The sequence below is a fragment of the Phacochoerus africanus genome, chromosome 6 (genome assembly GCF_016906955.1).
Source record: "Phacochoerus africanus isolate WHEZ1 chromosome 6, ROS_Pafr_v1, whole genome shotgun sequence".
Classification (NCBI taxonomy): domain Eukaryota; kingdom Metazoa; phylum Chordata; class Mammalia; order Artiodactyla; family Suidae; genus Phacochoerus; species Phacochoerus africanus.
This window is the reverse complement of record NC_062549.1, coordinates 108,245,936-108,273,147: the sequence shown is the minus strand read 5'-3', so window position 1 is coordinate 108,273,147 and position 27,212 is coordinate 108,245,936. Positions and strand designations below refer to the sequence as shown.

At 37.1% G+C, this 27,212-nt stretch overlaps 1 protein-coding gene across 6 annotated transcripts in view; it reads right to left on the bottom strand.

Moving 5' to 3' along the window:
• Positions 1 to 27,212, bottom strand: part of ST7L (suppression of tumorigenicity 7 like) — a 96,365-nt gene that overhangs the window by 64,966 nt on the left and 4,187 nt on the right. For all 6 annotated transcript variants that reach the window (XM_047784992.1, XM_047784993.1, XM_047784995.1 and 3 more), the window contains exons 3-11: positions 25,437 to 25,596; positions 19,799 to 19,853; positions 17,156 to 17,271; positions 10,231 to 10,309; positions 7,430 to 7,584; positions 5,737 to 5,834; positions 5,386 to 5,500; positions 1,692 to 1,764; positions 516 to 618 (exon numbers count right to left, since the gene is read on the bottom strand). In XM_047784992.1, coding sequence (XP_047640948.1) covers positions 516 to 618; positions 1,692 to 1,764; positions 5,386 to 5,500; positions 5,737 to 5,834; positions 7,430 to 7,584; positions 10,231 to 10,309; positions 17,156 to 17,271; positions 19,799 to 19,853; positions 25,437 to 25,596 — 954 coding nt within the window. The remainder of the gene's footprint in view (positions 1 to 515; positions 619 to 1,691; positions 1,765 to 5,385; positions 5,501 to 5,736; positions 5,835 to 7,429; positions 7,585 to 10,230; positions 10,310 to 17,155; positions 17,272 to 19,798; positions 19,854 to 25,436; positions 25,597 to 27,212) is intronic.

Below are 27,212 nucleotides of genomic sequence, written 5' to 3'. Positions count from 1 at the left end.
TCATTTGGGACTAAATAAATATCAACTCAGCAGTTTTTCTGAGAGCTTCCACATCTGTTTCCTATCATTGATTATTTTAATCTATTTGTCTTCAGTCTTTGCCTACCCAGCCCTCATTCAAAACCCACGCATCTGTCTAGTTGTAAAAAGCTTTTACAGCAACAGAAAATTTGATTTAATGATATAAAATATGAATGATCTTTTATTAGGACCAAGCCTAATATTAGTAATATTAGAATATTACTTCATCTCTATAGCTATATAATAGGACCAGCTAGATGAACAAAACTTCAAGTTTTATTTTGACAGCAATTATAAAGCCTATAGTGAAATACTGCTCTTATTCACCTTTCTAAATGCCTTTCTAATATCCCCTTTAAGGCAAATACTAAGTATCAAAATATAGCAGACCTAAACAATTATGCCTTAAATTATGGAGGCCCAAACTTTACTATTCAGGTTATCAATTTGATTATCTTAAATAAAAGTAGAATTTCTATCATAAAATTTCTTACTTTTGGAACATGAGGATTAAATTCCACAGCTCTATGAATTGCTTCCACAGCATTAATTTCTGCTGTGCTTAACCCTCTTCTGGAGGCTGTTTCTGGAGAAAATCTGTAAGAACACCACAAAATGAGGAAATAAATATTTAAATAAACAAACAAATAAATTTAGATCATAATCTGGCCCCCTGAATCAGAGGTTTCTGATGAAGGCCAAAGTTAAAGCCAAATAGTTACTAAATATGAAAGTAAAGTCTTCGGTTCAATATATAAAGGAAGGCAGCATAAGAAACAGAAAGCTTCAATTAAGGTGAAGAAAGCCTTCAGGAGAAGTCCACTGAACACACATTTTGGGCAAAGTAGTAAAATAAGAAATGCTACACAGGGACATCTAGAGAATCTCATGAAATAGAAGTACATTCTCATCAAAAATTAAAAAAAATTTTTTTTTTTTTTGCCGCAGCATGTAGCAGCACATGACAGCTCAGTTCCCAGATCAGGGATTGAACCCAGGCCACAGTAGCGAAAGCACCAAGTCCTAGCCACTAGATCCATCAGGGAACTCCCTCTTATCAAATTTTCATTAAGAGGAAACAGACTGAATATTCTATTTTAATTCATATCAAGGCATCTTAATCTAAGGTGAAAGAAGATGGTCACCATTTGATTGGTTTCTGAATATCTTACCTGTGGAATAAAGAGAAATTCATGGCAGCCAGAAATACAAGGAAATCAGAATAACTCAGAATTGTAATCTCAGGACAGATAACATGAAACATATTTCCCTACTATACACTTTATTACCATCACAGTCACTATGTACTGTATGTACCTTCCATCCAGCATTGCTTTGGACATGTAACTCACATAATCCTCACACAAACACTCTACAGTATTTTATGCTCATTTTACAGATGAGGAAGAAACTCAAACTGATTAACTTGACCTAAGTTCCACAGCTGGTATACTGCAGACTGAATTTGAATCCACGTTTACTTAGCTCTAAAAACCTTGCTCTTTCTACTACACATAGTAAGAAGCTTCAAAGTCCTGTAAAATCAAGGATTATTCAGCAGGAAGTAGGTCCCCCCAAAATAAAAAGCATTGATTAAAGTCAGTAAATGAAAAATATAATATTGAGTTTAGCAGTCTTTCTAAACTATTGTAGTTTTCATAATTACTTACTTATCTGAAACAGTCCTTGTCTTCAATAGTGCTGCTGTATAACAGATGGCTGCTGACTTTGGAAGGCTTATATCTGTAATAATAATGCTCAACTTAGGTAAGAATCACAAAAATATCTTTTTTTTTTTGGCTTTTTGCCTTTTCTATGGCTGCTCCCACGGCACATGGAGGTTCTCAGGCTAAGGGTTGAATCGGAGCTGTAGCCGCTGGCCTACACCAGAGCCACAGCAATGCGGGATCCAAGCTGAGTCTGTGACCTACACCTCAGCTCATGGCAACACAGGATTCTTAACCCACTGAGCAAGGCCAGGGATCAAACCCGCAACCTCATGGTTCCTAGTCGGATTCGTTAACCAGTGAGCCACAATGGGAACTCCCACAAAAACATCTTAATATTTTTTTTCTTTTTAGGGCTGCACGCATGGCATATGGAAGTTCCTAGACTAGGGGTTGATTTGGAGCTACAGCTGCCAGCTTATGCCACAGCCACAGCAATGCAAGATCCGAGTTATGTCTGCAACCTACACCACACCTCATGGTAACACAGGATCTTTAACCCACTGAGTGAGGCCAGGGATCAAACCCAAATTCTCATGGATCCTGGCTGGGTTCATTAACCACTGAGCTATAATGGGAACTCTAGGACAAAGTTTTTTTTTTTTTTTTTTGGTCTTTTTAGGGCCGCACCTGCGCATATGGAGGTTCCCAGGCTAGGGGTCTAATCGGAGCTGTAGCTGCCGGCTTACTCCACAGCCACAGCAACACTGGATCCAAGCCACATCTGTGACCTGCACCACAGCTCACGGCAACACTGGATCCTTAACCCACTGAGCGAGGCCAGGGATTGAACCTGCAACCTCATGATTCCTAGTCGGATTTGTTAACCACTGAGCCATGATGGGAACTCCCAAGACAATTTTTAATAAGAATAATTCATAGTGCAAATTCAACAGATATAACATAGTAGTAAAAGCACATGGACATGTAATGAGAAGACCTGATTTGAATCTTGATTCTACTTTTTTTTTTTGGCTGCACCTGTAGCATGTGGAAGTTCCCAGGCAATGGATCAAAACCAAACCACAGCAGTGACAATGCTGAATCCTTAACTGCTAGGCCTCCAGGGAACTCCCAAGCAGCAACTTCTTTAATCTCAGTTTTCTCTTCTCAAAATAGAGAAATAGTACTCTTCTAGGAGAGAGTAAATTAAAGCATGTTGATAGCCCTCACACATGATGGTAAAAGTACTTAACAAATGTTTATAATAATACTATACTGGGAAAAAGGCATAGTATAGTTATAACTATGTAAAAACTCTACCTATTCACAAAGAAAAACTAAGATTAAAAAAAGAATTAACAGTAGTAAAATTCGGGTTATATAACCACTTTTCTTCTTCCTATGTTTTCTGCATTTTCTACATTAAGTGACGGATTTTTTAAATAAAAGAAATGGAGGCATTCCCTGGTGGCCTAGCAGTTAAAGGATCTGGTATTGTCACCTGGGTGGCTCGGGTTTGATCTCTGGCCTGGAAACTTCTGCATGCTGTGGGCAAGCCCAAAAAGAAAAGAAAAGAAATTGTGAACTAAAATGAAATTAATTATATAAATTCTTTCTTAAAGAGTGCCTCAGATAAGAATTCCCATTATGGCTCAGCCTGACACAGTCTCCATGAGGATACAGGTTTGATGCCTGGCCTTGCTCAGTGGGTTAAGGATCCGGAATTGCCTCAAACTGCAGCACAGCTTGCAGATGCAGCTTGGATCTGGTGTTGCCATGGCTATGGCACAGGCCTGCAGCTGTGGCTTCACTTCAACTCCTAACCCAGGAATGTCCATGGGCTGTAGGTGTGACCATTTAAAACAAACAAACAAACAAACAAACAAACAATGCCCAAAATAATGTTATCAGAAGAGTAAGATTACAAAACTCTCTGTATTCCAGAGTTAGACCGGCAAATGGAGAACTAAAGAAGTAAACTTGCTTTTAACTTTTACATGATTCTAAAACGGTAAAAACTCAGGACTCATAAAAGTAACTGAAAACACAGAAGCATATACAGGTTGTTAGTTTTGTTTTAGTTTTAATGATAAGTCATATCTGATTTTTCATATTTGGTCCCTAGGCTTGTTCATCCCAAGTGTCATTAGCAGGCTGTGCCTCTGATAAGTAACATATGGAAAAAATTTCTCAGAAATTTCTCCATGAGCCTTACTATTCTAAAGCACTTCTTAAGGATTCCAGATGTTTAAAAGAAATAAACTTCTCTTTCCAAGTGTAACACTTTGCAAACTTTCCCAGTTATGGGGGTTCCCAAGCAAATGAGTAGGGGCTTACAACAGGACAGTATGAATAAATGACTTATTGTGTTCTGCTATAGTAAAAGATATGACCAGAAATATTATGTCAGGAAGTTTTCAGCTTCTGATCAAATGCTGAAGTCTCACTCAGAATGAGGAGGCAATGTTTCTTAAAAATTCTCCCAACTCTTTTTGTGGTAAACTAGCACTGTTACAGAATAATAAAAAGAGCCAACATATATTGACTTCTTACTGTTGGAAGACTTAGTAAACACATGAAATACCTAAATTTAAGTTCAGGCTTGCCACTTAACTGGCTAGGAAATCTTACCCAATTATTTAACCTTCTTCAACTCCAGTTTCCTTGTTTACGAACTGGAGATAGTAAAAATACTTGTCCTACTAATCTCACAGGATTGTTATAAGAATCAGATGAGATAATAAATTACATTTTGTAACTAAAAAGCATGTAAAATGTTACTCTGAATTACTCTTATGTATACTGTTAAGCAATTTCTCTTAGCTTTCCCTGACACTCCAAAACAAATGAGATAGCTAGTACCCTATACTTTTTCAGTTACCTCACCTAACATACTATGCTTCAATATGACTACTGTTCATTTGCCTGTATGTTCCACTAAACTGTAAACCCTATGAGGGCTAAGTCCATGTCTTCTTATTCACCGTTGTATTCCAAATGCCTCAATCACATCATGCTCAATAAACAAATGAATAACTCTTTTTTTTTTTTCCTTCCTTGGCCACCCTGCAGCATATGGAGCTCCTGAGCCAAGCAGCTGCAGCAAGGTCAGATCCTTAACCCATTATGCTGGGCCAAGGATCAAACCCATGTCCTAGTGCTCCAGTGACACCACCAATCCCATTGCACCACAGCAGGAACTCCTAAATGAATAAATCTTGACAGAAGTTAAGTTCCTCCTTGCAGTCTTTTGCTATCAAAAGTATGGTAAAGGAGTTCCCATCATAGCTCAATGGAAATGAATCTAACTAGGATCCATGAGGACGCAGGTTCGATCTCTGGCCTTGCTCAGTGGGTTAAGGATCTGGCGTTGCCGTGAGCTGCAATTTGGACAGCAGGTGCAGCTTGGATCAGGCGTTGCTGTGGCTGTGGTGTAGGCCAGTGGCTACAGCTCTGATTCGACCCCTAGCTTAGGAACCTCCATGTGCCCCAGGTGTGGCCCTAAAAAGACAAAAAAAAAAAAAAAAAAATTTACTGGTAAAAAAGCAACCTGAAACCACAGATCCTAAATAGTGACTGGTAAGAATGAAAAGAGAAAATCACAGAAATATCAGAGTAGGATCATATTTATGATTACTTGATTGAAATAAAAAATACTTTAACCGTGCTATCAACTAAGAGAATTATTGCTCACCGTCATATTTTGCTAGGACTGCTTGAACATCTGCATAAGCCTGTAATTCTAAAAGTGACTCTAGGAGATTTTCATGGATGTTCAACATGGTAAGAGGAGGAAATTCTTTCATCAACTGCATATTAAAAGGAAAAAGAGATTAAAATTATAGCAAAGGAACTCAACAGAGCTGAATTAGATTCATTGAAGTAGAAATTCTTTTGTTTCTTAATAAAACTTGAAACTCAACCTCTAAGAAATCTATGTTATAAAAATGATTAAAAAACAGTGATTCTGCATTAACTTAACTGGCAACTTAAAACAGATTTTGTTTTTGAAGGAATAAAAATAAGGTCAAGTCATCAAACTTACATCTCTCATTATTTTTACTGCTTCTCTTATTCTTCCTAATTTTCTTGCACACATTGCTAGTCTTCTTTTAATATATACTAGTACGTTGGTATCTCTCCCTATTCAAAAAAACAACAAATGACACAACTATCACTTTTATGTTATGGCCTGTTATTTCATTAACATATTATCCATTAATTTTATCTGCTTATTCTGAAAGGTTTAATTAAAATCAAATTGTGTCAGAATGGAAGAATATTAATAATTGCTGGATCTGGGTGATGAACACTGAGGGTCCATTATACTGCTCTCTCTAGTTTTACAGATGTTTGAAGTTTTTTATCAAAGGCTTAAGTAAATAAATATATACTGAATTACTTTTGTGTCTAATTTTTTCTTTAGCCATGCCTGTGGCATGCAGAAGTTCCCAGGCCAGGGACTGAATCCATGCCACAGCAGTGACAATTTCAGATCCTTAACCCACTGAGCCACCAGGGAACTCCTTACATTGAATTACTTTTGCCTCTACCATTAAGTCTTCTGAGTACAGTATATATAATTTGTGTATACTCGACAAGTGCATTTTAATATTAAAATAAAAGATATACATTAACAGGAAGAAATAACATTCTATTGTTACATAAATAGTCTATTAATATTCTCTATTATTTTTACTGACAAAAATATTAAAACAAACTTTTTATGGCTAGTATATTTTTGCTCAATAGCAAGTAAGTAACAAACTATAAACCACTTCTAGAAAGGGCTAACAAATATTTCTGTAACTATCTCATAACTATATTAGAGATTATACAAAGACAAATGGCATGATATTTTCACAGATATAGTTTCATTAATTCCATACTGAAAAATTATGTACTCCCACAGTTGTGTGTTATAACAACATATACTAATGAAACATACTATATACATCGATACTTAGATGGAAAACACTATCCAAATTTTAATTTCCACAAACAAATGATTTAGAACTTAGCTGCTAGCAGATAATGCATTACATAAACGTATTTCAATTTATTGACCACTATTTGCCAAAATCATGAAACTAAAACCCTCTGGCTACACAAAATGGCAGGAAGCAGCAGGACTGCAAATTCCAGTATCTTTGGTAAATGTATCAATCATAACTGGTAAAGTATGCCTAAAAGTGGAAAGAAAGGACCTCAGTTGCTATGGCCTATATAATCTCAAACACAACACAGAGAAAAATCAACCAAAGAAAGAGTCAATACCAAGTATGAGGCTAGGTTTTGGGCTAAAGGGGCTACTCTCTGGCACTACATTAAGATGTATGCAGCTGGAAGAGCGAATCAAATGGTATACCTCCACTACTGTCTGGGGGTAAAGGTGAGGATAAAAGTAATAGCTGCTTATCATTACTAGAAGGCTCTCCTGAATCTTGAGTATTTTTGAGTTGTGTTTATCCAATGACCAGCAAGCACAACTCTCGCATGAAATAAATACTGTTAAATTTCAGAGCAGCACATTTCTCAGTAACCAGAGCAGATCTGTTCCCTTCCACAAGACTTCTCTAGCTCATACACATTTCTGTCTTACTGATTTGAATAGACTTATCTCTTATGAAAAGTAGCTAACCTCTAAGTATTAAGTTTTTTTTAATTTTTGCCATTTTGTGTTTTAAACATAAAAGAGGCGGTTACAGGAGCTAAAAGACAGGTCCAAATTCGCTTACTCAGTTGAGCTTCATGCTGAGGACTTTGGTGCTGGCACTGCTGTGACTGCCTATAAATTGTTTCTCCTGCCTTGAGTGCTTGTTTAAATAACTTTTCAGCATCTACAATAGTTGTTGCTTCTTCCTCAGCCAGTAGAACATATGCCGTGGCACAGCTATAATGAAAGCAAGTAAGGCAATTTTAAGAAAAATGCAAGTATTTTCTTCTGGGTATGTCTTTTTGTTCTATGTCACATTTCCCTATCTTCACCTATACTTTCCATCTCTTGAAGAAGAAAACTTCACTCAATCTTTTAATTTATTAGGAGTATATTGGTATATTCTTTACATATGTTTCTACAACTTTTCCATTTTCTTATCCTTTTCTGTCTTTTTTTACTTCTGTATCCATTGTTTGACCCTTTATTCTGTATTTTCCATTTGTGGAAGAGGGGAGAAAAGAAAATATACAAGAAGTTATCTGTACAGATGTGATAAGTTCATTTGAGTAATAAAAAAAAAGTTGGGAGTTCCCGTCGTGGCGCAGTGGTTAACGAATCCGACTAGGAACCATGAGGTTGCGGGTTCGGTCCCTGCCCTTGCTCAGTGGGTTAGCGATCCGGCGTTGCCGTGAGCTGTGGTATAGGTTGCAGACGCAGCTCGGATCCCGCGTTGCTGTGGCTCTGGTGTAGGCCGGTGGCTACAGCTCCGATTCAACCCCTAGCCTGGGAACCTCCATATGCTGCGGGAGCGGCCCAAGAAATAGCAACAAACAACAACAACAACAAAAAGTTGTTATCTGAAAAGTAGTTCAAGGAACTAAATGGTTCTAATGGTCATGCCCGTCTTAGTCCCTATATACTTTGTAATATCTATCTAATGGGGACAAACATGGAAGAGCATGATGGTTGAAAATAAAGTCCCATAGCCAACTAGGCACCTTTAACATTTGACTCAGAAATGTATCATTCTACGACTAAACCTTTTTCCCAACCCTGAGTATTGCCTTTGCATGCTGCCCCATCTTCTCTTGGACTTACACGCAATCGTACTGCAGGAAAACCTCTCTGGGTCTGAATTCTAGCTTTTTCCTCCTACACTCCTACTCTCACTCACATCCATGCTTAGTTCAAGTTTCTTTTCTTAACCTCACTAAAACAAAGAAATTTCTCTTTCTGTCTTTTAAAGTCAAAAGCTAGCTAATATGACAAACTAACTTAGGTTTAGGCAAAAAGAGAAAAAAAATCTCCTTTCCATTTCTAGAAATAACAAGTACATCTCTTCTGGAGAGATGTTCTAGTTCTGATTATCTAAGTCCATATTATATAGTATTGCAGTTATTGGCCACATGTAGTTAGTTATAGAGCACTTGAAATGTGTCTCATCTGAATTGAGATGTATAAAATGCACACCAGCAAGTATACAGTCAGGGTAAAATGCACACTAGATTTTCAAGACTTAGAAGAATGTATAATACTTCGTTAATAGTTTTTTAAAATATTGATTACTCTGTTAAAATAATACTTAAAATTTTTGAATATAGCTAAATAAAACATGTCACTTAAATTAATTTCACCTTTTTCTTTTTGCTTTTTAAATATGGCTATCGGAAAATTGAAAGTTACATATATAGTTTGCACTACATTTCTACTGAATAATGTTTAAGGCAAGAGGAGATAAAGTATTGGTAAAAGTACAAGGCCAGGCATGAAACAAGCGATAGCAAGGTAGCTATCAACAACTGAGGTCAAGAAGGGTCTTTCAGATACAAAAAAGAGATTATTTCCCCTTAAAAATCTCTTGTTACTTGTTCAAAAGCACTTTAAATGAAGATGTTAATACAGGATTAATTTTACAAATACTTTGATGAATTTTACTACTGGGAAAGTTTTTTGGGTTTTTTTTGTTTGTTTTGTTTTTGTCTTTTTGCCATTTTCTTGGGCCACTCTTGTGGCATATGAAGGTTCCCAGGCTAGGGGTCGAATAAGAACTGTAGTCCCCAGTCTACGCCAGAGCCACAGCAATGTGGTATCCGAGCCGAGTCTGCAACCTACACCACAGCTCATGTCAACGCCAGATCCTTAACCCACTGAGCAAGGCCAGGGATCGCACCCGCAACCTCATGGTTCCTAGTTGGATTTGTTAACCACTGTGCCACGACGGGAACTCCAGGGGAGTTTTTTTTAAATTGAGGTCAAATACATATAACAGAATTAATCATTTTAAAGAATATAATTCAGGGACTTTTAATATATTTACAAGGTTCTTTCATGTTAGCATGTAGCAGTACTCCATTCCTTTTCATGACTGAATAATATTCCATTGAATGAATTTATGTACATATATTAAGTTGATACAAGGAGCTATAAAAATTAATTCTGTTAATATTAAAATAATTGAGTTAGAGCTATGTTTTACTTATTTTGAATTCTCTTCTCATGCCTCCAATTCCAATAGCAGCTATATTTCTCAAGCTGAATGAATGCTTTAAATGAAAAGACTTAAAAACAAAATTAAAACAGGTGGCATAAGTATTTCAGTATTTTTTAACTATCAAGGATTATCACCAATTAGATCAGTATTCTCCATTTTAAAAAGTATTTCTAGCATAATTTCTATTCAAAAGCATAGAAATTTTATAACTTCAGAAGCAAAATACAGATGTCAATAAACACTGCAAATTTTGCCTCTAGTATGCAAAAAGAGAAAGGTGGCTATTAATGACTCCAAGGGTCTTAGGAACAGACAAAAGGAAACAAAATCATTTGCCTGGATTTCCTTCAAAACAAACATATTTTTTCATATATTTCAAACTTACTTACTCATTGTTTAATTCTAAAGCTTGATAGGCTGCTTTGATTCGAGCTGGAGGATTTCTTTCCCTCCATGCCTTCTGCATAACTGTAGGAAAAATATTTCAAAAAATAGATGAGATGGTAAACATAATTATATGCAAAACTATGAAGAATGAGTTAGAAGAGTAAACAAAGATTTAAATAATATGCTCTTAAACATGAGAAACAAGGAATTGGGGTGCTAACTCACATTAACCTTAAGAAAGATTTACATTAAATTTGGATGCTTCATACGTAATAAAAAAAATATTCTTTCTCTGATTCATATGAATAATAACATGGACAGTACTTAGTAAGTTAATTACATCATAATTATACATGAACATTTATATATTTAAATGTATATTTAAATTGGTTTGAGTGACATCAGATTATAATATATGAAATATTCTTCTTTTATCCTCTTTAAATGGTTCTATAGAACTATTAAAAATATACAAAACACTTAAAAAACAAATATTTGTCTAACCAATGATTCAATCCATGAAGAATGTTTGAATTTTCATTTTATATAAAAAGGGGGGGAGGATTTCATTTAGAATACAGTACATTTATGGGAAATGTCAGTCTCAGTATACTAAGATTTAAGAAAAGCCTGAATTAGGATCTCTCTGGAATAACAATATGAGTTTTATTATCATTTACTGCACCAAAATGAAAATTTCACACTAAGCAAAGTTTCTTAAAAATTAAACCAACAAATAAACAGATCCATGAAATTATCTGGCCTATTTCAATTTTGATAAGAAAAATAGAGAATCTATGAATGTTGCTTTTGGAACAAAACCGACAACTGTCCAGAAAAGAATGATGTGGAAAATGTTTGAGTTTTCCTTTGGAAACAAAATATTAGTCTTGGCTTAGGAAAGGAGACAATATATTCTACTTGTGTAACAAAAATGCATTTGTCATATCAAACATGTCACCAGCTAGCTGACAGCTAATATTTCCTGAACTTGACAAATTGATCTAAGTCAGCACTCACATGATAATAACCAGGTAAAAAGTAGTATTTTGCTTAAATATTAAAATATTACATACAAATCAAATATAATATTTGACTTGCCATTTTTGATGATGAGACTCTGTTTTATAAGTTACATGATATTTTCAGGTCAAATTTTGACAGTGAATATTACAGTTTAAATGCTTATTTGAAAAAAAATAAAAGGAGTTCCCATTGTGGCACAGTGGAAACAAATCCAACTAGGAACCATGAGTTTGCAGGTTCGATCCCTGGCCTTGCTCAGTGGGTTAAGGATACATTGTTGCTGTGAGCTGTGGTGTAGGTCGCAGACACAGCTCAGACCTGGCGTTGCTGTGGCTGTGGCATAGGCCGGCAGCTGTAGCTCTGATTGGACCCCTAGCCTGGGAACCTCTATATGCTGCAGGTATGGCCCTAAAAAGCTAAATAAATAAATAGTTATTTGATATTCTAGCATATGAAGTATATTTAGTAACCTATTTAACCAGTTCTCTTTTGATGGATAATTGTTACATCCATTTTTTGCTAACATAGAAATATCATGATAACCATCTTTCAACATCTATTTTTGTATACCTGACCAAATATTTCATTTTTAGAAGTGGAATGGCTGGTTAAAATGTATGCATCTTTTAAAAGAATTTGGATATATACTCCCAAACTCCTCTCAATAATTTAACCAGTTGTATTAATTTACATTTTTAGGCAGTGCAGGAGAGCGACTATTTCCCTACTTAGTAACAGTGAGTGGTATAAACCTTTGATAATTTAATACATCAAAATTATCTCTTTTTATTTGCATTTATTCTATTTCTAGTAAGGTCATCTAATCTCCCATTAATCATTTTTTAAAGCTTTTTTTCCTTATTCTTGTGTTTTCAAATGCTCTATCCAGCATATCAAGATTATTTCTCACAACTCATGCAAATCCAAGCTAAAGGGGAAAGGGAAAATAGAGAAAGAAAAATATATACTTCTTTTTTTTAAAATATATTTTGCGCATACATGCCTGCAGCATGTGGAAGTTCCTGGGCCAGGGATCTAACCCATGCCACAGCCATAACCAGAGCCACAGCACTGACAAAGCCAGATCTTTAACTCACTGAGCCATGAGGGAACTCCTATACTTTTCCCTAAAACAAGGTTTAGGAATTTAAAGTAATATGCTGATTTAGTATTCAACTGTCCTAAGAACTCTTGATATGCTTTATAAATAACACAAGCAGTTAGCAATTCAATCAACTTTATCTTCCAAGTTAAATAATATTCTAATATGCTAACAAGCAGGAGAGACTAGCACTCATCCCAAGACCAGGGGTCACAAATATAAATGCCTGCAGAGACCAGTCAGAAAACAAATGAGTGAACTAAAAGCACATGTACTATCTAAAAGAGAGTCACACCTCAAGTCTGGTTACTGCCAAATGGAAATTCGCATCCAGTTTTGCCATATTTTCCCAATTAACAGGGTAAATCTGGAGTTTACTGCTAAATCTACTGATTTTTTTTTTTTTTTTTTTTTTTTTTTAGCCACACCTGTGGCATGTGGAAGTTCCCAGGCCAGAGATCAAACCCGAGTCACAGTAGAGACCACTGCAGTGACAACACTGGATACTTAATCCGCTGCTTCACTAGAGAATTCCTAAATCTCTTGATTTAAAAATGTTAGGGGGAAAAAAAAAAATCCATGAAAACAAATATCCAAAAAACACTGCTGGCTGGTGCTAAGGATATGTCTGCTTTCTGTCTTAGATAAATAAATAAACCAGATAAGAACAAAAATCCAATAATTTAGTAATTACTGATGACAATAGCAGAGAGAAATTTGTCACATTACACATATAGACACATTTGTCTTTTTAAAATATAAAACTATAGACATAAATCATCATTTTTATGTGTGTCTAAAAAGATCAATAGGGAACCAACAGGCCATTTCTGGATTACCATTCAGGGATAAAGTATAGTTCAGTCTTTGGCTGGGATTATGCATACCTCTAGACATATTACACAAAACTTTGCAAGGACCAAAATGAGACACATAGTTTTAGGAGATTCAATTTCTAAAGCTTCAGCTTTATATGACTGTTTCCTATAAATGATCTACCTGAAGAATATTCCTCTGATTGGTCCACTTGTCATGCTGGTTTTCCTTTCCTACCCAACATCTGCTCACCTCCACTCCCAAGCTCCCAGAAAGATATTACCTTCTCTTACTTCACAAAAGAAAAGGCCTAGTATTTCCCTAGTGGTGCACCAGGTTAAGGATCCAGCATTGTCACAGCTGTGGCTCAGGTCACACTGCTGTGATATGGGTTCGATCCCTGGCCCAGGAACTTCCACATGCCACAGGTAGAGCCAAGGGGAAAAAAAAAAAAAAAAAAAAAGCCTCCTTTCCAATGTGCATTGCCAGAAAGCGTAAAAATCTCCAGATGCCACAGGGATAATTCAATGTTTGGGTTTGGGGGACAACTTTGTTTTTTTTCTTTTTTGGCCACCCTGTGGAATGTGGAGTTCCCAGGCGAGGGGTCAGATCTGAGCCGCACTTGTGACCTACACTGCAGCTGTGGCAATGCTGGATCCTTTGACCCACTCTGCTAGGCTGATGGAACCTATGTCCAGGCACTGCAGAGGCACCACCAATCCCGTTGTGCCACAGCAGAAACTCCAGATGACAACCATTTTTAATCAAGGCACATATAACTGGGGTCTGTGCCCTTTACTTATTTAACAGTGAAACTCAGCATTAGAAACAGAGTATTCTGGGAGTTCCCTGGTGACACAACAGGTTAAGGATCCAGTATTGTCACTGCTGTGGCACAGGTTTGAACCCTGGCCTGGGAAATTTCTCATGCCAAGGGCACGGCCAGAAAAAAAAAAAAAAAAAAGAGTATTCTGACCCTTGGATGTTCTGAATTCAAGTATATTGTTAGAGTGGGGAGGGAGTGATAATTTTTATCAGTTCCATTTATCAGCTCCCCTTCTTCCCTTACTATCAAAGCATGCACTGCTCCTAAGAGAACATCCCCTCATAGTAAGCAAAGAAAGCATAAGTAAGGGATAATAAAGACAGTGGAATCTTGTTTTGGCCAAGTGATAAGCTCAAGGCAATGCTCCAAGATTTATCTATCTTAGAATCTGAATTCAGAAGAGAGATGGCTGTCATGGGGATGCATGTTAACATGGTTACATGAATTAAAAAAATGAAGTCTGACATTATTTTCTGACAGAAAATAAGCCTGATTTGGCTGATAGGAGTGACAATGGAATTCACCCAGCCAATTAGGTTATATGGAGGACATTTTCCAAAGTTGAAAGCTCCAAATATGTAGCTCCAAGGATTTGACAAAAATCTACATCTTTATGGTCACAAGAAATTTAAATTTTAAACTATTTATACAAAAAATGTTTATTGGGAGTTCCCGTTGTGGCTCAGCAGTTAATAAACCCGACTAGTATCCATGAGGATATGGGTTTGATCCCTGCCATCACTCAGTGGGTTAAGGATCTGGTGTCGCCATAAGCTCTGGTGTAGGTCACAGATGTGGTCTGGATCCTGAGTTACTGTGGCTGTAGTGTAGGCCGGCAGCTACAGCTCCAATTCAACCCCTAGCCTGGGAACGTCCATATGCTGTGGATGTGGCCCCCAAAAGACCAAAAAAAAAATTGTTTATTGTTGAAAAGCACTTGTGTGATATAAGACTCTCAAGGATAAAATAATTATATTATAATAAAATCATATAAAGGTATGGAATGGATATAAGTTCAATAAGAAAAAGTACTTATATAAAATGTATTACCATGAAAGCATTTGCTCATATATTTTTCAGTGAAATACATTTAAATATAGGGTATTCTAATTTTATTTTTAAATTATAAAATATGTTAAAAATTACATTCTTTGTAATTTTTTAACCGTATGATGTGGCATTAAAAACACGTGGGAGTTCCTTTGTGGCACACCGGGTAAGGGTCCAGCATTGTCACTGATGTGGCTTGGGTCACTGCTGTGGCACAGGTTCAATCCCTGGCCCAGGAACTTCCATATGCCTCTAGCCTGGCCAAAAAATAGTGTGAAGGGATAAATAGTTTTCAAAATTCTTTTAGGAGGTATGTAAACCAAAATGTCTTAAGACCTCAGCTTTAGTGGATAGCCCTTGTTGCTACCTCAAAAGCCTACCAAGGTGGGTGACTCTGCCCATGAGAAGGAGGTAAAGTCTAAATTTCTAGAGTCACTCCAGTCCTTAAAGTTAATATAACAATACTGATTCTTTCCACTGCTGTTATTTCCCCAACACCTACACTTTTGCCACTAATATAAACATTAAGGGTATAAACATAAAGCAATTCCCTTTTTCTTATTTGCAACTAGGCAACCATACCAAAGATCTTGGGTTTCCTATTACCACATACCCTTACTATATTTAATGCAGCAGAGCTACGCAATGAACTCACTTCAATGCTGGAAAACTGGCTATTTTTCAGACCCTAATTATTGGTGATTTTCTTCTGTCTAAAAATGTGGTGAGGAGAAGCAGAAATAGTGTAGGAGTTAAGAGCCAGACTTGACTTTGAAACCCAGCTTTATCATTTATTAGCTGAGTGATTTAGGGTGTTTTACTCGTTTCCCTATTTGCCTCAGTTCCTTTAAAATGAGGTTGAATCCAACTAGGAACCATGAGGTTGTGGGTTCAATCCCTGGCCTTGCTCAGTGGGTTAAGGATCCGGTGTTGCTGTGAACTGTGGTGTAGGTCGAAGATGCAGCTCAGATCCCACATTGCTGTGGCAGTGGCGTAGGCCGACAGCTACAGCTACAGCTGGGCCCCTAGCCTGGGAACCTCCATATGCCGTGAGTGCGGCCCTAAAAATACAAAAATACAAAAAAATAAAATAAAATGAGGTGGATAATAGTACTTATAAGGTGTATGAGAAGATTAAATTACTATATTTATATAAAATGCTTAGAAGAGTTCTTGGCACATAATAAGTGCTATACAAGTACAAGCTATTACTAGCAAAATTGCTCAAGACACCTGTGACATCTAGGCTAGTTAATCCTTCATATTTTCATCAATAAATAAACATTAATATTTAAACTATACCAGGCAATGTGCTAGATGATAGGGATTCAAAGATGATGAGAGTATAATTCCTACTTTCCAGAGTTTCATACATTAACAGAGAGAACAAATATTAAAACAAAATGATAACATTAACAAATAAATGTTTATAGTTGAATAAATTAGCTAAAATTATCTCTGATGTTTGGACTAAGTACTATAGAACTACAAAAGATCAGAGAAGGTTTCTTAGAGAATGAGATTTTTAATTTTGAAGGATAGAAGTAGAAGCATAGAAAAGGAGGGACAGAGCATTCAAAACAGTTGTGATAAAGATCCCTGATTTAAGCCAAACATTTAAGAGTTTCAATACTTTTGTCTACAGAGATTAGCGAGAATTAAACAGACATTTCTATGCTTTCCTACCACTTTACATGCATCTCTGACTTAGGACTGGAATAAAACATACCCCAATTTTCTCTACATGCTAAACCCAATGTTTAACTTTGTCTTACTCCTTTATTTCATGTATAATTGTAGGTGTTAATTTCTCAGACCAAAACTTGGTACACTCTTCTCTGCTTAAGTATTGCTATATTTGATCTGAAAGTTTTTTAAGTAATAAAACAATTTAATATTTTTATAAAATACTTCAATTCTTTGTAAGACAAGAAGGTAGGATAATAACTTAGTTTATACTCATAATTAGTTTCAACTTAATCTGGGTTCTTATCAATGATGCAAATAACTTCAAGCCAAATAACTTTGTATATTATAATAATTCTAAAAAATGTTTAAAATAATTTTTATGACTACTGTTTACCTGATGAGCAGCTATAACACATACCTGTGTCTGAAGGACGTAAAAAGTCCGTGTCACAGGTGAAAAAAGTCTGATGGTCCTGAGCTGACAAATTCATGTCATAATATGTAAGTGGCTCTTTACCAGTCACCCAAGTGTATCTTTACCAAAACACAAAAAAATATGTAAATTGAACATTAAAGAGCATCTGTCTGCTACAACAGACATTATTTAAAATTCAAAAATATACTGCTATGAATTTTATTTCAGGATGTTTTAAAAGCTTATTATAATCAATAAAACAAGAGATAAGCTATACAAACTACTTAGAGTATAATAATAAAACATCAAAAACCAAAAGGGAAAGAGTTCCTGTTGTGGCTCAGTGGGTTAAGAATCTGACTAGTCTCCATGAGGATGCAGATTCCATCCCTGGCCTCACTCAGTGGGTTAAGGATCTGGCGTTGCCACAAGCTGCAGCATAGGTCACAGATGCAGCTCAGATCCCATGTGGTTGTGGCTGTGGCTGTGGTCGGCAGCTGCAGCTCCAATTTGAACTCTAGCCTGGGACCTTTCATATGCTGCAAGTACGGCCCTAAAAAAAAAGCAAAAAAACAACAACAAGAAAAAAGAAAACAAATGAACAAAAAAACCCAAAAGCAAAAAGACTAGATTATTCAACAAACAGTGCTTCAAAATTGAATTTGAAGGGATAAGACAATTTGACTTGGATATATACCTTAATAGGTATACTTAAAAAAATTCTTAGTGAATTAGAATTAAGAGTAGGGAGTTCCCGTCGTGGTGCAGTGGTTAACAAATCCGACTAGGAACCATGAGGTTGCGGGTTCGGTCCCTGCCCTTGCTCAGTGGGTTAACCGCGTTGCTGTGAGCTGTGGTGTAGGCCGCAGATGCGGTTCGGATCCCGAGTTGCTGTGGCTCTGGCGTAGGCTGGTGGCTACAGGTGCAATTCGACCCCTAGCCTGGGAACCTCCAAATGCCGAGGAAGTGGCCCAAGAAATGGCAAAAAGACAAAACAAAAAACAAAAACAAAACAAAACAAAAAGAGTAAACTACATGAGTTCCCATTGTGGCGCAGCAGAAACAAATCCGACTAAGAACCATGAGGTTTCGGGTTCAATCCCTGGCATTGCTCAGTGGGTTAAGGATCCAGTGTTACCGTGAGCTGTGGTGTAGGTCACAGATGTGGCTTGGATTCTTAGTTGCTGTGGCTGTGGTGTAGGCCGGCAACTGTAGCTCTGATTGGACCCCTAGCCTGGGAACCTCCATATGCTGCAGGTGCAGCCCTAAAAAAGCAAAAAAAAAATGAAAAAAAATAAGAGTAAACTACAAAGAAACTATAAGAAAAGACAGGTTAATTTTTACTAGATGGCAAGATGATTAAGGTTTTTCAAAGCATGAAAGCAAAAAGAATCTTTTTTCAGATTTTACTAAAAAAGAAATTTAAACTTTTGGAGTTCCTATCGTGGCTCAGCAGTTAACGAACCCGACTCGCATCCATGAGGACTTGGGTTCGATCCCTGGCCTCGCTCAGTGGGTTAAGGATCTGGTGTTGCTCTGAGCTGTGGTGTAAGTCACAGATGTGGCTTGGATTCCTCATTGCTGTGGCCATGGCATAGGCCGGCAGCTACAGCTCCATTTCAATCCCTAGCCTGGGAACCTCTATATGCTGTGGGTGCCACCCTCAAGAGACAAAAAACAAAAATAAAAACAAAAAAAGAAATTTAAACTTTTGGAGTTCCCATCGTGGCTCAACAGAAATGAATCTGACTAGCATCCACAAGGATGCGGGCTCAATCCCTATCATCACTCAGTGGGTTAATAATCTGGCATTGCCATGAGCTGTGAGGTCCGTCACAGAAGCGGCTCGGATCTGATGTTGCTGTGGCTGTGGTGTGGGCCAGCAGCTGTAGCTCCGATTGGACCCCTAGTCTGGAAACCTCCATATGCCGCAGGTATGGCCCTAAAAAACAAACAAACAAAAATACTGGAGTTCCCACTAGACAAGGACCCAGCATTTGTCTCTGTCATGGCACAGGTTTGATTCCCAGCATGGTGCAGCAGGTTAAGGATACAACGTTGCCATAGCTGTAGCATAGGTCATAGCTGTGGGTCACATTCGATCCCTGGCCCTAGAACTTCCATTTGCTGTGAGTGAGGCCAAAAAATAAAAATTTTTTAAATTTAGAAAATAATAAAAATAATTTTTAAAAATAAATAAAACTACTATGCCCTGTACTGTTGTACAAATGAAATTTATATTCACATTCAGATTGATATTTTCTGGTGGCTCTTCAAATAAATTTTGAAATTGAGCACATATGCACAGGAATATGCTGACATTTGTAATTTTTTTCTTGATCTCAGCAATTCTTTGAGAAAGCTTTCTGGGAGTTCCCATTGAGGCTCAATGGATTAAGAACGCAACTAGTATCTATGAGGATTAAGGGCCAAATGTATATTTATTATATATACCAAACATATGGTTTATAATTTAAAAGTAAGTATAGTCAAGATGTTGCCAATTAAATCTTGGGATAATAGTTTTACTTTATTATATATCAGAATCTCTAACTAGAAGAGCTGGGGTCTATTAATAAAAACAAATGATTTCATAAATTTACTCTAAAACCAATGCCATAATTATATGAAAGCACAATGTAATACCTCCTATATTCTGCTCCTCTGAAGAGATTTAGAGGATTTCTCCATACCTTGCATTCTAAAAAACAAAGAGAAAAAAGGGAATAATGAGACAGTTTAATCAAATGCAGTTAAACTTCTATTTAACTGACATTTATTGCATAGTCGCTATATGCTAAGCACAGTGCTAGCCACATACAACACAAAGATGAATAAGGCATGGATCACCCCTGCTGTCACGCAGCATACAGTCCAGTCCAGTCATTCCTTTCTTTCTGTCTCCATAGCATTTGGTTCACTATTCATGTATAGTACTTACAATATTACAGTGTGAGTATATGTTAGGTTTTCTGCTTCTCCCTTTAGAATATGAGCTCATTTTTTGTATTTCTGGAACCTACCACAGCATTTGGAACTAACTCGTTTAACTGAATTAAATGTAGCCTGAGAATTAGTTATTTAAACTGCATAAAAGTGCTATGGTAGAGATACATGTTGCTCCAAGAGATAAGGAAGTTATTAAGTTTGCTCTGGGGAAATTAAGGAAGATTTTAGAAAGGAGGTGACATTTAAACTTGAACCACTGTAAAGGATGAGTAGAAGGTTGCCAGATGAACAATCTAAGCAGAGGAAGTTATCAGCATTGTTAGGTTAGAGTACATGGTACAGAGGGAGGGAGAGCTGTAAGTGAGGCCAGAAAATAGATTATGAGAAACTGATGAAGGAGCTTATATACTATATAAAGAGTTTAGATAATATCCTGAGTCAGTCAGGAGCCATCAAAGGTTTATAAACAGAAAAACAACAAATATCAGGTCTTTATTTAGATCAGTGGTTCTCAAACTATGATTCATAGAACAGAAAAGTAACAACTCATTTCATAATAAATGCTGAGACATTATTCACCTTTTTAACATGTTGCCTTGAACTCCATGCTGAGAGTGTGGGCTTTCTTAAAATTTATGCCCCAAGCACCTGACTTGCCTCACACTAGCCCCAGTCCTGCAAAGTTGAGCTGATAGTGCAAAATCAATAGCTGGTAAAACTGCTGGTTTTATAATAGTAGTCATTAAATTCCTTACCCCCACCTCCGTAAACAAGGCAACCAAGTATGGTGACTGCTTCCAGTATAAGCAATTGTTTTTTGAGCTGAATGTTCCATTTTTGCTTCATGGAACATCATTTTTACTTGAAAGAGCCATCAAGAGATAAACATGATTATTTGGACAGATATCTGGCAGACATTTTCTTAAACAAAGTGGGTCTAGCAAATTCAAGGAAGAAAAAACAGTATATGCTGCCAATGATAAAATTTGAGCTTCTAAGTATACGTTGGAATTTCATTAAAAAAAAATATTTTATGGAGTTCCTGTCATGGCTCAGGAGTTAACGAACCCGATCAGCATCTTGAGGATGCAGGTTTGATTCCTGGGCTTGCTCAGTGGGTTAAGGATATGGCGCTGCCATGAGCTGTGGTGTAGGTCACAGACATGGCTCAGATCCCGAGTTGCTGTGGCTATGGTGTAGGCCAGCGGCTACAGCTCCAATTCGAAGTCTAGCTTAGGAACCTCCATATGCTGTGGGTGCATCTCTAAAAAGATAAAAAGTCAAAAAATATATATTTTATGGCCACACACACAGCATATGGAAGATCCCAGGTCAGAGATAAAATTGGAGCTATAGATGATGCTTAACCACTGCACCACTGCGGAAACTCCAATTTTCTTTTCTTTTCAACTTTTAGGGCCTCAACTGCAGCATATGGAGGGTCCCAGGCTAGGGGTTGAATCAGAGCTACAGCTGCCAGCCTACACCACAGCTTATAGCAACACCTGATCTTTAACCCACTGAGCAAGGCCAGGGATCAAACTGGCATCCTCATTGATACTACTAGTCAGATTTGTATCTGCCGAGCCATGATGGGAACTCCTTTTTTTTTTTTTTTTTTTTAAGTATTAGAATTTTCCAAAATTTGTGTTTACTACTGTGAGCTTGACAATTTCCCAATACTTAAAGGCTTTCTTGTGAGATTAGCTGTGATATTAACAAATGTCATTTTTTAAAATTATACCATAAGTCAACATTTAAAAGACATACATAACTCAGTGGAAAAGGTTTGTTGTTTGTTTTTGTCTTTTTAGGACCACACCCACGGCATATGGAGGTTCTCAGGCTAGGGGTTGAATCAGAGCTGTAGCCGCTGACCTACACCACAGCCAGAGCAATGCAGGATATGAGCCGCATCTGCGACACACCACACAGCTCACAGCAACACCAGATCCTCAACCTGCTAAGCGAGGCCAGGGATTGAACCTGAGTCCTCATGGATGGTAGTCAGATTCATTTCCACTGAGCCACGACAGGAACTCCAAGAAAGTATTTTCTAAACAACATGAATGATTTATAAAATTATGTGTAAGTGAAACAAACACCCATTCAAAATGGGTCACCAAGGGATTTAATGTTAACAGAAGAGGAAAAGTTAATTGATGTAGCTTCAGGTTCAGATTAATTGGTTTAGTTGCAACTAAACTTTTACCTCAATAAATTTTAATGTTGTATTAAAAAAGAATATCCACGACTTACTGAAAAGGTTATTAAAATGCTCTTTCCTTTTCTGACTACATTATCTGTGTGAGAATGGATTTTCTTCATAGATGTCAATTAAACCATTTCACAACAGGCAATGCAGAAGCAGATATGAGAATAAGCCACTTTTATTAAGGTAGACATTAAAGAGGTTTAAATAAACATAAAACAATTTAATTTACGATTAAATTTTTCTTGTTTTGCAGTTCTTGCTGTGGTACAGTGGGTTGAGAATCCAACTGTTGCAGGTCAGCTCACTACAGCGGCACAGGTTTGATCCCCAGCCCAGCGCAGTGGGTTAAAGGATCTGGTGTTGCCACAGCTGCGGCACAGATTGCAGCTGCAGCTCAGATTCAATCCCTGGCCTGGGAACTTTCATATGCCGTGGGTGTGGCCATAAAGAAACAAAAAACCCCAACATTTTCTTGTTGGGGAAAATTTATTTTTCATGATATGTATATTAGCTCAGGCTGCCATAACAAAATACCACAGACTGGGTGGCTTAAAAAACAGAAATTTATTTTCTCAGGGTTCCGAAATCAGGGTGCCAACGTTGTTAGATTCTGGTGAGAGCTCTGTTCCTGGCTTGCAGATGATACTACCTGTATCCTCACATGGTAGAGAGAGAAACAGATCTCTCTCTTCCTCTTCGTCTATGGCTACCAGTCCTATCAGATTAGAACCTCTTTCTTACAACCTCATTTAACCTTAACTGTCTCCTATAACTCCTATCTCAAGGAGCTCCTTGGTGGCTCAGCAAGTTAGGCTATGTCATTGCTATGGATCAGGTCACCGCCTTGGCACAGGTTTGATCCCTGGCCTGGGAACTTGTGTATGCCACAGGCAAGGCCAAAAAATAAAATAAAATAAAAGCCATTTCTCCAAATATAGTTACACTAGAGGTTAGAGCTTCAACATAGAAATTTGAGAGAGAAACAGTTCAGTTCATAAAAATATGTAATGGGCTCACTGCTATTTTAAAAATAATTAACAAATATTTCTTAATTTTCTGTGTTAATTTCTAATATGGTAAATACTGAGGATATAATCAACATATACATAAACAAAAGCTCTTGAGGTCCTCAAGAATTTTTAAGAGTATAAAGAATTCCTGAATCTAAAAAGTTTGAGAACCACGTATTTAAATAGTAAGGGAGAGAATGTACAAAAAGGAGAAGTATCATGGGCAGGGAAACCAGCAAGGATTCACAGCAGTAGTCCAGGAAAGAGATATTTAAGGCCTAGATATAGGGCAATGAATGGTGAAGTAAGAGAAGGTAAGATAGAGTCAAGATACTATTTGAGGGGGATCAAGAGAATATAATTTGGGCCAACTGTTCAGAGAAGGAAAGGGAGAGAAAAACAATATAAACCAACTCAAAGGTTTCTAATATGGAAATTAATAGATTTTAGGATTGCAGAAGGTGTCCGATGAAAGAAGATAATTAGTTTCACTTTGAACAGAGTGAGTTTAGGGTTGCTTAGGGCCAACAAAGGTAGAGATTTCTAGAAAAGAGTTAGAAATGAGTCTCTAGAATGGAAAGAAGAAATTTAAAGTTTGTTCTCTGAGTCCATATGTCTGTGGAAGACAGTATTATAGAATGAGAGGCAGTTATCCAGGGAGAAAAAGTGGAACCAAAGAAGAATTTTGACTTACCTTTGAGGTTAACTCAAGCATCTCTTCTGTGAAACATTCTGTGGCCCTCCTTCCAAGAATAACTGACTATTCCCTCTTTACGTCACCAGAGTAACTTCCATACACCATATAAAAGTATCTTTTACATCTTTTCCCATCACTTATCTATATTTCTGTATTCTCTACCAAGTTGGAATGTTCTAAGGTTATCTTCACTCTCATTATGCAGTGGTACACTCAATCTCACAATAGGAATAAAATTACATAATGCAGTATTGTTATAATTATTTATACACTGGACTCTAAACTTCCTGAAGAGAGATCTATGCCATATTCATCTTAATGTGCCTTATTCTTAAGAGTTCTGTAATTATTCTACGAAAGGGGAAAAAGAAGAGGGAAAAGAAAATTACCATTACTCCTTCCTGTACTGTTAAATGGCTGCCAATCCCATCCCTACTAATTCTGGTCAATATCCACTCATGCTTTAGGGCTCAGTTTAAATGTTTCTTTCTCAGAAACTTTCCCTTGACAACACCTAAATAATGCCAGCCATTGCACTCAGGTATAGTTTTCTATTAAACTAATATAACTCTAGTGGTCAGATTTATTGAACGAATTAGACATTACGGCATTCTATGGAATGAACTCATTTATATTATTACTGTATGATTATTACCTATACCAAATAAAAGGAACAATAATCCAAAAATGTCATTTCTCTTTGGCTTCAAAAATTTTACTTTCCTAATTGTATGTCATTAATAACATTTACTTTGTATTACTAGCTACATATAAAGAAACAGTCTACAATTTAGAATACACATGAATAATTAAGATTTTGTTGTCTCTGTAAATATTTTGAGAAGAGAAACTATTTTTCCTAACTTTGCTCTCTTGGTAGAGATGGCTAATTGTCTCTTTTTTCTCCTTTATCAGTAATAAGATCACCTTGTCACCTAGGCATATGTACACTGAGAAAATGATTACAATTTCTAGCCTCCCTTACAGCTAGCTAGGGCCATTTCGACAAAGGTTTGGCCAGTAGGAAGCATGCTGAAATAGTATGTTAAGCTTCTGGGAAGTGTCCCCAGCTGCTGCAGGTTGAGGTATAGGGAGAGGGCGTCTTTCTCCCAGTCTAGTCTCCTTCTGCTGACTAGAATGTGGATACGATGGTTGAAGACAGAACAACTGCCTTGGACCATAAGGAAAAACTGCACTAGAAATGGCAGGTTAACAAAATAGGAATCTAGGTCTCTGGTGATTATTGCTCTAGGTCTCTGGTCTCTGGTGATTATTGCTCTCTTTAAATATAGGATTACCTATATTTAAAGGAAAGACAAATTTCTCTCTATTGTTAGGAGTTTTCTATCTGTCACAGCCAAACACAATCTTAACTAAACAGTTCTGAAAATACATTAAATAAGTAGTAGTCACCCGACAAATTCTGTCTGCTGGTTTCACTTTCTCTGTTGCTAGAAGAACCTGGCTCTGAAATACTGCTTTCTGTTCCTCCCATCAATGGTCTCAAATGGCTTACAGATACTTGCTCAATAAAAGATGTGCCATGTTTATGGAAGTACCACCATTCAAATATCTGTGACAAACAGAAAACATCTTTCACTTAAATTAGAACTGATCAGCAGACATACGAGCTCAAATCAAAACACTCTCACAAGATGTTCCTGTTTAATTCACCATTTTAAGTGTGCTCTCCTTCCAAAAAATAAACCAAACACAAGATTCCCTGATTAACACATGCCAAATCAAGATAAAATACCTTTTTATAGCTTTGTTATAAAATTCAGACAAGCTCAGGTGATACCAGAATAAATATTTCTGTAAATAAACCATTAAAAAACAGTAAGTGTTTAACCTATAAATAATGTTAACTTATATTACACTCTCATTTTATTCTATCTGTAGTATAATTAAAAGAACAACAACAGGGGAGTTCCCGTCGTGGCGCAGTGGTTAACGAATCCGACTAGGAACCATGAGGTTTCGGGTTCGATCCCTGCCCTTGCTCAGTGGGTTAACAATCCGGCGTTGCCGTGAGCTGTGGTGTAGGTTGCAGATGAGGCTCGGATCCTGTGTTGCTGTGTCTCTGGCGTAGGCTGGCAGCTACAGCTCCGATTCAACCCCTAGCCTGGGAACCTCCATATGCCGCGGGAATGGCCCAAGAAACGGCAAAAAGACAAAAAAAAAAAAAAAACAATAACAACAAAAGAAGAATTCCTGTTGTGACTCAGTGGTTAACAAATCTGACTAGGAACCATGAGGCTTCGGGTTAAATCCCTGGCCTTCCTCAGTGGGTTAAGGATCCAGCATTGCCATGAGCGTAGGCCAGTGACTACATCTCCAATTAGATCCCTAGCCTGGGAACCTCCATATGCCTCGGGAGCAGCCCTAGAAAAGGCAAAAAGACAAAAAAAAAAAAAAATTGGGGGGAGTTCTCATTGTGGCTCAGTGGGTTAAGAACCTGACCAGTATCCATGAGGATGTGGGTTCAATCCCTGGCCTTGCTAAGTGGGTTAATAATCCAGCATTATTACCATGAGCTGCAGTGTAGGTCACAGACACAGCTCAGATCTGGCATTGCTGTGGCTGTGGTGTAGGCTGGCAGGTGCAGCTCCGATGTGACCCCTAGCCCAGGAACTTCCATATGCCACAGGTGTGGCCCTAAAAAGAAAAAAGAAAGAAAGAAAGAAAGAAAAGCAATTTTGAAACAGCTAGCATGGTGGATTAAGCACTAAACTAGTGTTGAATTGTCCACATGTGACTCCCACTTCAGTCATACATTAGGTATGAACTTTGGGCAAGCCATTTAACTTCTAAACTCTAAGAACTTCAATGTTCTATCTATTAAATATGATTAACAGGAATTATAAGTGCTTTTGAACAATAAAATACCACTACAGTATTTGCAGTATTGTTAATGTAGGTTAAGAATCCAATTGATTCCCCTATTTTTTTAACCATTTAAAAATCAGGATATTCATTTCTATTGTTTCCATCATTTATCACTGTAGCAAAAAGAGGAATCAAAAGCAATTCTCTGTGTGGAATTAGCAGAACGTTTCATACTTGGATACTCTAGGCTTCTCAACTCCCTTTGTCTGGCTCCTTTGGGTTTCAGCTTAAATAATACAGCTGAGGGGAACTTTTCCTGATCCTACAGAACAGAAAGCTATGTTATACACTCCCACTGGC